Here is a 10,413-nt window from a genome sequence, read left to right as displayed (position 1 = left end):
TGTATCTGTGTGTGTGTCTGTATCTGTGTGTCTGTATCTGTGTGTGTGTGTGTCTGTGTGTATGTGTGTGTGTCTGTATCTGTCTGTGTGTCTGTATCTGTGTGTGTCTGTATCTGTGTGTGTGTGTCTGTATCTTTGTGTGTGTGTGTCTGTGTGTGTGTGTGTCTGCATCTGTGTGTGTGTCTGTATCTGTGTGTGTGTGTGTCTGTGTGTGTGTGTGTGTGTCTGTATCTGTGTGTGTCTGTATCTGTGTGTGTGTCTGTATCCGTGTGTGTGTCTGTGTGTGTGTGTGTGTGTGTGTGTCTGTATCTGTGTGTGTGTCTGTATCTGTGTGTCTGTATCGCTGTGTGTGTCTGTATCTGTGTCTGTATCTGTGTGTGTGTATCTGTGTGTGTGTCTGTGTGTCTGTATCTGTGTGTGTGTCTGTATCTGTGTGTGTGTGTCTGTGTGTGTGTGTGTGTGTGTGTGTCTGCATCTGTGTGTGTGTCTGTATCTGTGTGTGTGTGTCTGTGTGTGTGTGTGTGTGTCTGTATCTGTGTGTGTGTCTGTGTGTGTGTCTGTATCTGTGTGTGTGTCTGTATCTATCTGTGTGTGTGTGTGTGTGTGTGTGTGTGTGTGTGTGTCTGTGTGTGTGTGTGTATCTGTGTGTGTGTGTGTGTGTGTGTGTCTGTGTGTGTGTCTGTATCTGTGTGTGTGTCTGTGTGTGTCTGTATCTCTGTGTGTGTCTGTATCTGTGTGTGTGTCTGTATCTGTGTGTCTGTATCGCTTTGTGTGTGTCTGTATTTGTATCTGTGTGTGTATCTGTGTCTGTATCTGTGAGTGTGTATTTGTATTTGTATCTTTGTGTGTGTGTGTCTGTATCTGTGTGTGTCTGTATCTCCGTGTGTCTGTATCTGTTTGTCTGTATCTGTGTGTGTGTCTGTATCTGTGTGTGTGTGTGTCTGTGTGTGTGTCTGCATCTGTGTGTGTCTGTATCTGTGTGTGTCTGTATCTGTGTGTGTGTGTGTGTGTGTGTCTGTATCTGTGTGTGTGTCTGTATCTGTGTGTGTGTCTGTATCTCTGTGTGTGTGTCTGTATCTGTGTGCCTGTATCGCTGTGTGTGTCTGTATCTGTGTGTGTATCTGTGTGTGTATCTGTGTCTGTATCTGTGAGTGTGTATTTGTATTTGTATCTTTGTGTGTGTGTCTGTATCTGTGTGTGTGTCTGTATCTGTGTGTGTCTGTATCTGTGTGTGTCTGTATCTGTGTGTGTGTGTATCTGTGTGTGTGTCTGTATCTGTGTGTGTCTGTATCTCTGTGTGTGTCTGTATCTGTGTGTGTATCTGTGTGTGTGTCTGTATCTGTGTTTGTCTGTATCTGTGTGTGTGTATCTGTGTGTGTGTCTGTATCTGTGTGTGTGTGTCTGTATCTGTGTGTGTGTGTCTGTATCTGTGTGTGTGTCTGTATCTGTGTGTGTGTCTGTATCTCTGTGTGTGTCTGTATCTGTGTGTGTGTATCTGTGTGTGGGACTGTATCTGTGTGTGTGTCTGTATCTGTGTGTGTGTATTTGTATTTGTATCTCTGTGTGTGTCTATATCTCTGTGTGTGTCTGTATCTGTGTGTCTGTATCTGTGTGTGTGTCTGTATCTGTGTGTGTGTGTGTGTGTGTGTGTGTGTGTGTGTGTGTGTGTGTATCTCTGTGTGTGTGTGTGTGTGTGTGTGTGTGTGTGTGTGTGTGTGTGTGTGTGTGTGTGTGTGTGTGTCTGTATCTGTGTGTGTGTGTGTGTGTGTGTGTCTGTATCTCTGTATCTCTCTGTGTGTGTGTGTGTGTGTGTGTGTGTGTGTGTGTGTGTGTGTGTGTGTGTGTGTGTGTGTGTGTGTGTGTGTGTGTGTGTGTGTGTACCTCTTCCTTCTCAGGTAGTAGCTTAAGCAGCTCTCTCAGTGGCTCCGCCCCATAGGATTCACTGTTGCCATAACAAATGTCATCAATAATACTCTGGTTGGACCTAATGAAGAGAGCGAGAGAGAAGAGAGGAGAGAGGAGAGAGAAGAGAGAAGAGAGAAGAGAGAAGAGAGAAGAGAGGAGAGGAGAGAGGAGAGAGGAGAGAGGAGGGGGAGAGAGAGAGAGAGAGAGAGAGAGAGAGTGAGTGAGAGAGAGATAAATGAATGGAAGAACTAGATGATTTGTGATCAGTATGTAATACTGTGTATACAAGCCAACAGGCAGGCCTCAGTGCTACAAACAGGTGTGTTAGCTTTATACGTGCTTATATGATGAGGTTGAAACCATGCCATAGCAGCTCCTTTGTGTAAACTCACTCTTTGGTCTCTTTGGCACTTTTCTTTAAAGCTGCCATCATTCTTTTCTCACCACTAGAGGGCAGCAAGGAGCCACTGTAAATAAACTCCTTTCTCCAACGTATAAACACAAATCTGGCTTACTGGTACAATCTTCTTCTTTTTTTCCCCACCTTTTCTCTTCTTTTTTCATTTTTTCTCCCATCCCAATTTTAGCCGTGCCAATTCTCCCCTCCCCTGTCTTGAATGTTGCTCGCATATGCCCCCCACTGGCCGGTTGTAGGGAGGATAGAAGCCTTGCATCACATGTCCCCTCCGATACATGTGGAGGCAGCCTGTCACATCTTTTCACCTGCCAGCGCGGACTCTCATTTTGGCGAGGTGTAACGTGTGGGAGGCTCACACTACCCCCGCCATTTTCCTGTCTCTGCTGTGCAGGCGTCCCCCAACCGACCTGTAGGAGTCGCTGTCCACAACGTGCAGATTACCACCCATCGACTTCCACCTGCTAACTCTGCCAATTGAGTTAGTATGACGGCCGCCCCAAGCCAGAGGCAACGCCGACAGCCGGAGTTGAACCCGGCTGTCTGGTACAATCTTCTTGTAACAAAGAGATTAGCTTAAAAATCTCTCTATCAGCCGAAAGCACAATTGGAGGTGGGCTTCCCACTCTCCAGGACATTTACACCAGGCGTTGCAGGGCCAAGGCTAAGAGAATAGTTTGCATATAGTATATGTCACACATGTAACAGTACTATATACCTGTATGTCATATTCTGCAATCTGTTAAATACAGTTTTCATTCACTCCTAGTCAAAGAGTCTAGCCACGTAATCAACTGCCTCTTTGCACTGCTGCAGTCAGGCAAGCGCTACCAGAGTATCATGGCCAGTACAGACAGGGCCGGACTGGGGAAATAATTCATACCGGGAGATATAGCGCGAAATATAGCCCCAGTCAGGCCACTTTTTAAGCGGGGGGTCTGGGGGTCCCCCACCAGGATTTTTTTTGTTACAAAGACTTAATTTCCTGCATTCTGGTGAATTTTAGTGCATGTGAATCACAAACTAATGAGCCAACAATTGCTTAGTACAATGTACTGTTATGGACCTCAAATAAAACTGTTGTGGCACTAGCAATGCTATCTCCACCTTCAAAAAGAAAAAAGCAAGAGCACAAAATATTTTTCTATTTACTATTATAATACAGTTAACCACTCTCTCCTGTAAGGGCCTTTCTTTTTCTTTGTTTTATCCCTCTCTCCTCCACCCTTTCTCTTTCTTCCACTGTCCATCTTGACATCAACGTTAATTGACTTTCGCTCTACTGTATCTCTCCCGAGTCCCTCACTACCTGGCTCATTGCCTGGCTGTTATTCTGCATCTGAGTGCCGTCTGCCATTCCATTCGCCGCCTCCGCTGTCAATCAGTTGTATCGCCTGGTCCCGCCTCCACCAATCACAAGCGGCAGCACGGCTCCATTGTGTGTGTGTGTGTGATCCGCCGGACCGTGAGAGAGAGAGTCAGATAGTTCTCCAACTCTGTGGCAGACAGTGAAATCCTGGTTGTTCCCCACCCATCTAGGTTATCTAACTATCGCGCCGCGCCGCCGCCACAACTAGAAACAATCGCCTGGCAAAAAAAAAAAAAAAAAAAAAAAAAAAAAAAATCTTTTTATCTGTGCAGGCCAGGCCACCGGGAAAACTCCCGGTGCTCCCGATGGCCAGTCCGGGCCTTAGTACAGACTATCTCCAGGCCATCAGGGTGCCCAATGACTCTATGCAACCTAACACATATATTCTACATTCATTGCACACACATCCACATGCAAACACTCACTTTAAACATTCACCCTTAACAATACATTTTAGATACTTTAAACACCTTTAACACTACACCATATTTGATCTATTTTATCCATTTATTACTCAAAAAGATTTGCACTACATCTCTAACAATTGTCTGACATTTTAGCATTTTGTACTTAGTGTTTGGTCTTATTCTTAAACTTTTTTACTATATGAAGCACAATCTCAGGAGGCTCATACAGAACCAAGCATTTCACTTATGTGACAAATAAAACTTGAACTTGAACTTGAAACTTGAAAGGGGAGATTAACGTGGTGTCAGGAGAGACATCGGCTGACGTGAAAAGGAAACCGGCTGATGTGAAATCAGAGGCCAAAAATCAAATCAAACCAAATAAAATGTATTTGTAAGGCCCGACAACACACATTAATGTCCCCATGGGCCGGACACGTCTTCTTTAAACAAGTCAAGAAGAAACATCACAATAAATCAAGAACAAAACAAAAAGACCAAGAAGTCCAAGAAATGTAAAATTAATTAAATAAATGAATGCAACACTCCCAGACATACCCCACGGGAAGGTAAGGAAAAACTCACTAAAAACCTAGCAATAGGAAAAAATGCACCACAGGCAATGTGGAGGAGAGAAACCTTAGAAAGGCCGTTCAAGGGGGGATCTCCCTTCTTAGATGTCGGTGATATAGTGTTGCAATAAAACAGGCAAAACTGTTGGTAAGCATGCACTCATAAGTGTAATGAAACACAGATAAGTGCTTGCAATAGCAAAACACAGGAGAGGGATGCTGGCCACTGGAGAGGAGGAAGAGCGGGTTCAGGGTTGTCTGAGGTGGACCAGCGCATCGAGGCCATCATCTTGAGCACCACAGCAGTTGACGGTGTGCCAGCTGCTGCGTCCAAACACATCCAGCGGCTTTGGAACGAGTGCATTACACACAGATACTTACCAATTAGCCACGCGTCTCCAGCATCTCGTTGCTCACTGCACCCCCACAGATCTGTTCTGTACGATGTAGGAGTCATGTGCACCTCCTGGGAAGCGGGAGACCAGGGCCCTCATTCATCAACGTGACGTAGAACATGTTCTATTTCCACACGTAAGCACAGAATTTAGAATGTGTGTACGCACAGAAATATTGGGATTTATCAACCGTGCGTACACAGGTCCTATGCTCCTCCGTGTTGATAAATACCTCTTTGTTCTACCGTCAATGCTCGTGCATGATTATCCATATATGGTCATGAAACACCCCCCTTGGGATGTGAAATAATGGACTGACCCGAGCGGAACTCTGAGAAACTCCACGGAAGATTGTTCACTGAGGCGCTGCCGAACCAAGAAGACACAACGCGTGTTATATAGGGATAAATAAAAGGCGGACTTGTACACGGTGATGTCAGATATCAACGGCTCCCTAAGACCATTGCTGCAATTCTGCCTGGACAGCTCAAAACACTAATAAAGACCGTGCTGGAATATGACTGCCTTTTCCCGTTTTGTTTGATTAATACCCAGGGATTAAAGTTCTCCTCAATTTTATTCCAAATCGTGACGGATTTTCCGTAAATTTTCTACCTGCTGCATATGATTTCTAGAGGCATACAATCTATTTTGATGTCAGTATTGGGTAGCCTATATAAACAATAATACGAGAGCATATTGCGAGGTTTGTCCGCTCCCCACCCACTCGCTCCGTTCCTTTAAGGTACTTTGTTGATTTATTGCATTCCCCGCCACGCTCCGTTCCTTTAAGGTACTGTGAGGATTCTGTGATGATTGGTCCGTGCCGAACACACACTTCTAAGTCAAGTATCAATTACCATCACGCACCTGATGTGTGTTCTAATCAGCACCCCAAAGGGGCTTTATATACTCTGATTCCCCGAGTACCTATGTTGGATCGTCTTGTATATACTCCTGTTTTTGCCTGTCCTTCCCGGGGTGAGACTCGTCATCGCTCTCTATCGTTCCACGGGAGGATGCCGTGTTCTCACCCCATTCCCCTTGGACCCCCTGTTTGCTGCGTTGCCCGTCGGCAGCGTTCTGGTCGGGAAGATGCCCTTGTTTTTGAGTATTCTCCTGCTTTTGCTAGAGATCCCGTTTTGAACATTCCCTGCATTTGCCTGTTCCTTCCCGTCGCTGTTCCCTGTTCTGTTGCTTCCCAGGACTCTCGTGAAGTATCCCTGTTGGAGAACCTGATTCCCAGTACGAAGCTACGCCCCGTTTATCTGCCCGCTTTACGCGCTGCGCTCTGGTGAGTTTTTGGAAACAGTTATTTTGGATCACCCGTTTTTTGTGTGTTAGTGAAACACAGAAGAGATCCCGTTTTGTTGATACTGTTCTCACCCTTTTTGTGTGTTAGTGAAACACCGAAGAGATCCCGTTTTGTTGATACTGTTCTCACCTTTTTGTGTGTTAGTGAAACACCGAAGAGATCCCGTTTTTGTTACACTGTTCTCACCTATTTTTGTGTTGGATTTTCACTTTGGATTACCGTATTGTTTTTTCTCTGGACTCTGCTAACTTTGTCTCACACCGAAGATCAAGTCACTTGGATATTTGTTTTGGATCAGTCACCTCTCTGTTTTCTGTGTGTGCTGGCTAACTGAGATTCTCTCTCTCCCTCCGTGTTCCGTCTGGAGTGTATGCTGGGGGGATCTGCAGAGCGGCTCAGACGTCACAAGCAAATTCCTCACCAACACCGTCTGGGAGAATCTGCAGAGCCGCAAACTTTCTTCACATGCCAGATTCCCCGTTTGTTCTGTTCACCACCTAATTCAGTCTTGTGACTCTGTAAATAAACACGCCCTTGTTTTTGGCTCACTCTGAAAACAACTCTCTCTGTGCCGTTGCGTTTGGGGTCGGTTACAAACCATAACACATATACAAGAACAATGAATCTCACTGCCATGTATGATGTAGCCTATACGCCATGTGTAGCCTGCCTATATGTGATCAATACAAACTTGAACTTGAATTCCATCATGTCTGTGTGCGGGTCACTGCGGGAACTCACAAGGCTGTTGTCACAATGTAAATAAGAACGTGCACTGAAAAGTTACAGTATGTAGTTGGTTGATTATTTGTGTGACAGTCAGTAAACCCTTGCAAAAAGTATCCGTTTTATTTAATGAATTGAAAACATGCAGCATGCCTTTCCTCCCGGCATGCAGCAACAACATGTATCAGGCAAATGCGCATCGCAACATTGACTGAGTGGAATCCCTTTCTATTCACATAACTGCATTTGTGATGGAGCTTTGACAGCTACAGTAACAGTCTATTGCTCGATCCATCTCCAATATCACGATGGACCGTGCCGGTGGCAAAGACCCGAGGGTGGAGAGGACTTGAATGAATTCCATCATCATATTTATATGTTGTGTCTGTCCACTATGTTTGTTACTTTGTTATCCCCCCCCCCCTATCTATGTAAAGCGACCTTGGGTCTCTTGAAAGGCGCTATATAAAATGAAGCTATTATTATTATTGTTATTATTGTAACGGCCAAAATGGATTAATGTGCAGTGGATTTATGTGACCAGAAGGTGGCGCTTCTTTTATTTAAGCGTCAGGTAAACCTGTAGGAGGAGAAGTTTTGACCCGGAAAAGGGCAATGGTTTTTGACCGCACGCACGACGCAGGTCTCAGGTCGAAATGTTTGTAGGCAATTAGTTATTGTGTTCATTATTATTTATCAGTTTATGAAGACATCCTGTTTGACGGTGATGGAAAATAAACACCATTTTCCCAGTAAGCTGCCTGCATTGTGTCATTGGGACAAGGACTGTTTTTGGTATGAGACCAGGGCCCTCATTCATCAACGTGGCGTAGAAAATGTTCTATTTCCACACGTAAGCACAGAATTTAGAATCAGTGCACGCACAAAAAAAACGGGATTTACCACACGTGCGTACGCAGGTTCTACGCACACCTGTCATGATAAATATCACCTTGGCCCTGCGCCGAGGCTCGTGCACACTTTCACGTATTTGCATACCAAAACCGCCCCGATTAACCATATACGGTAATGGACACCCCCATGAAATGTGGAAGAATGGACTAAACCGAGGGAAGCGTGTTATGAGACAGGCTGACAGACGTGTACACGTACGGTGATGTCGGATATGATATCTATTAACCATTGCTGCCTGGGCAGCGCAAACACTAATAAAGACCGTGCTGGAATATGACTGCCTTTTTCCGTTTTGTTTGATTAATACCCAGGGATTAAAGTTCTCCTCAATTTTATTCCAAATCGCGACGGATTTTCCGTCAATTTTCTACGTGCTGCATATGATTTCTAGAGTCATACAATCTATTTTGATGTCAGTATTGGGTAGCCTATATAAACAATAATACGAGAGCATATACAAGAACAAATGAATCTCACTGCCAATGATGTAGCCTATACGCCATGTGTAGCCTGCCTATATGTGATCAATACAAACTTGAACTTGAATTCCATCATGTCTGTGTGCGGGTCACTGCGGGAACTCACAAGGCTGTTGTCACAATGTAAATAAGAACGTGCACTGAAAAGTTACAGTATGTAGTTGGTTGATTATTTGTATGACAGTCAGTAAACCCTTGCAAAAAGTATCAGTTTTATTTAATGGATTGAAAACATTCAGCATCGCCTTCCTCCCGGCATGCAGCAACAACATGTATCAGGCAAATGCGCATCGCAACATTGACTTAGTGGAATCCCTTTCTATTCACATAACTGCATTTGTGATGGAGCTTTGACAGCTACAGTAACAGTCTATTGCTCGATCCATCTCCAATATCACGATGGACCGTGCCGGTGGCAAAGACCCGAGGGTGGAGAGGATCTTGAATGAATTCCATCATCATATTTATATGTTGTGTGTCTGTCCACTATGTCTGTTACTTTGTTATCCCCCCCCCCTATCTATGTAAAGCGACCTTGGGTCTCTTGAAAGGCGCTATATAAAATGAAGCTATTATTATTATTGTTATTATTATTATTATCACATCTGAGCGGGAGCTCACAAATAGACTGTTAGTCTCAGTGAAGTTTCAACGGAGGTCATCTATTCTAACCAACAAATTGAAGTAGAAAGCATTTCGTGACCAATCTTATTTGGAAACATGACACAAAATAATTTGCTTTTTATTTGAAACAATATTTAATCGCGTTTGGAGGTTGGTGTTCTGCGTCTGCCCCCCCCGTGCCAAACAAGCAGGCCAACCTCTTGTTCGCGTGTGAGCCCGTTATAATTACACTACTGTCGCTATTTTACAATGAACTATAATGAATTACGGGTCATACAGAAGTTGAACACGCCAGTGTTGAAACTAATGCACGGAAGCTTATTTCCGCGTTGAAACTAATGCATGAACTGAGCAGCGCATATGCCGTAGTAATGATATTCTACCACTGGGCGTCAGCTAAGCATGCTCAGAGCTGTGCGTACACATAAGCACGAAGTCAAGTTCAAGTTGAAATTGATGAATCCCACACTTTGCTTAGAAATGGTCGTACGCACAGGTTAAGCACATATCTGTGCGTAAGTCACGTTGATGAATGAGGGCCCAGGTGTTGAGCAGGTGATTCTGGACGGTTCTTGAACGCTGATGGAATGGTATGGCTTTCGGTTGAGATATGGAAACGTATCTGGGGAGGGTGCCAACCAACTTTTGCGGCCAACCACGTATATATACGTTATTGGGCGCCAGCGGGTAACGGCCAAAAATATGTTTTTGGATAGTTTTCCCTTTTTTCGATTTTAATATTCTATTCAATGTCAGGGACCTGTATGTTGCCGTTAAAAGGCATACTGGGACTCCGAAGGTGCAGTACGAGCCAGGTCCTGCTAGTAGGCAGTATCAAGAGTGCAGTAAACCCTGTTCCAGACCGGGTGCTACGTTTAAACCGCTCCAGACGGACTTTTCTAGTAATAGGGTAAACCTAGGGCTTCACCCGATCGCATTGAATAGTTTTCGGGACCCCCGATCCATATGTCGTGGTGGGTTATGTCGTGGGCCAAATGGACATAGGATGGACCAGATGGCGATCAAATAATTGGAATATTCTTTTTGGAATACCACCGACCACAGGTAAGGACAATCTGACGTCAATTTCAGCTTGATCGTGCAAGGTTATCATACCCATCCCCCTGATCGGCGTGTGTTGTGGTAATGACGAATGACGTTACTGGCAATCAAATAATCAGAAACGCCCCCCCCCCCCCCCCCTTTCATGCATTAATGAGGAAACATAATACCTATGATATAGATTTGATTTGAAAATAGTAGCGTGTCCAGGGACAAAACGCCAATGGTT

At 44.6% G+C, this 10,413-nt stretch overlaps 1 protein-coding gene across 1 annotated transcript in view; it reads right to left on the bottom strand.

Moving 5' to 3' along the window:
• Positions 1-10,413, bottom strand: part of LOC311238593 (uncharacterized protein) — a 181,883-nt gene that overhangs the window by 19,739 nt on the left and 151,731 nt on the right. The window contains exon 5 of the mRNA XM_084326713.1: positions 1,882-1,984. Within this exon, the coding sequence (XP_084182839.1) occupies positions 1,882-1,984 (103 nt within the window). The remainder of the gene's footprint in view (positions 1-1,881; positions 1,985-10,413) is intronic.

Source organism: Notolepis coatsorum (assembly GCF_963971535.1).
Source record: "Notolepis coatsorum genome assembly, chromosome: 1".
Lineage (NCBI taxonomy): Eukaryota > Metazoa > Chordata > Actinopteri > Aulopiformes > Paralepididae > Notolepis > Notolepis coatsorum.
Note: the sequence above shows the minus strand (reverse complement) of the source record. Positions and strands in the feature narration are given on the sequence as shown.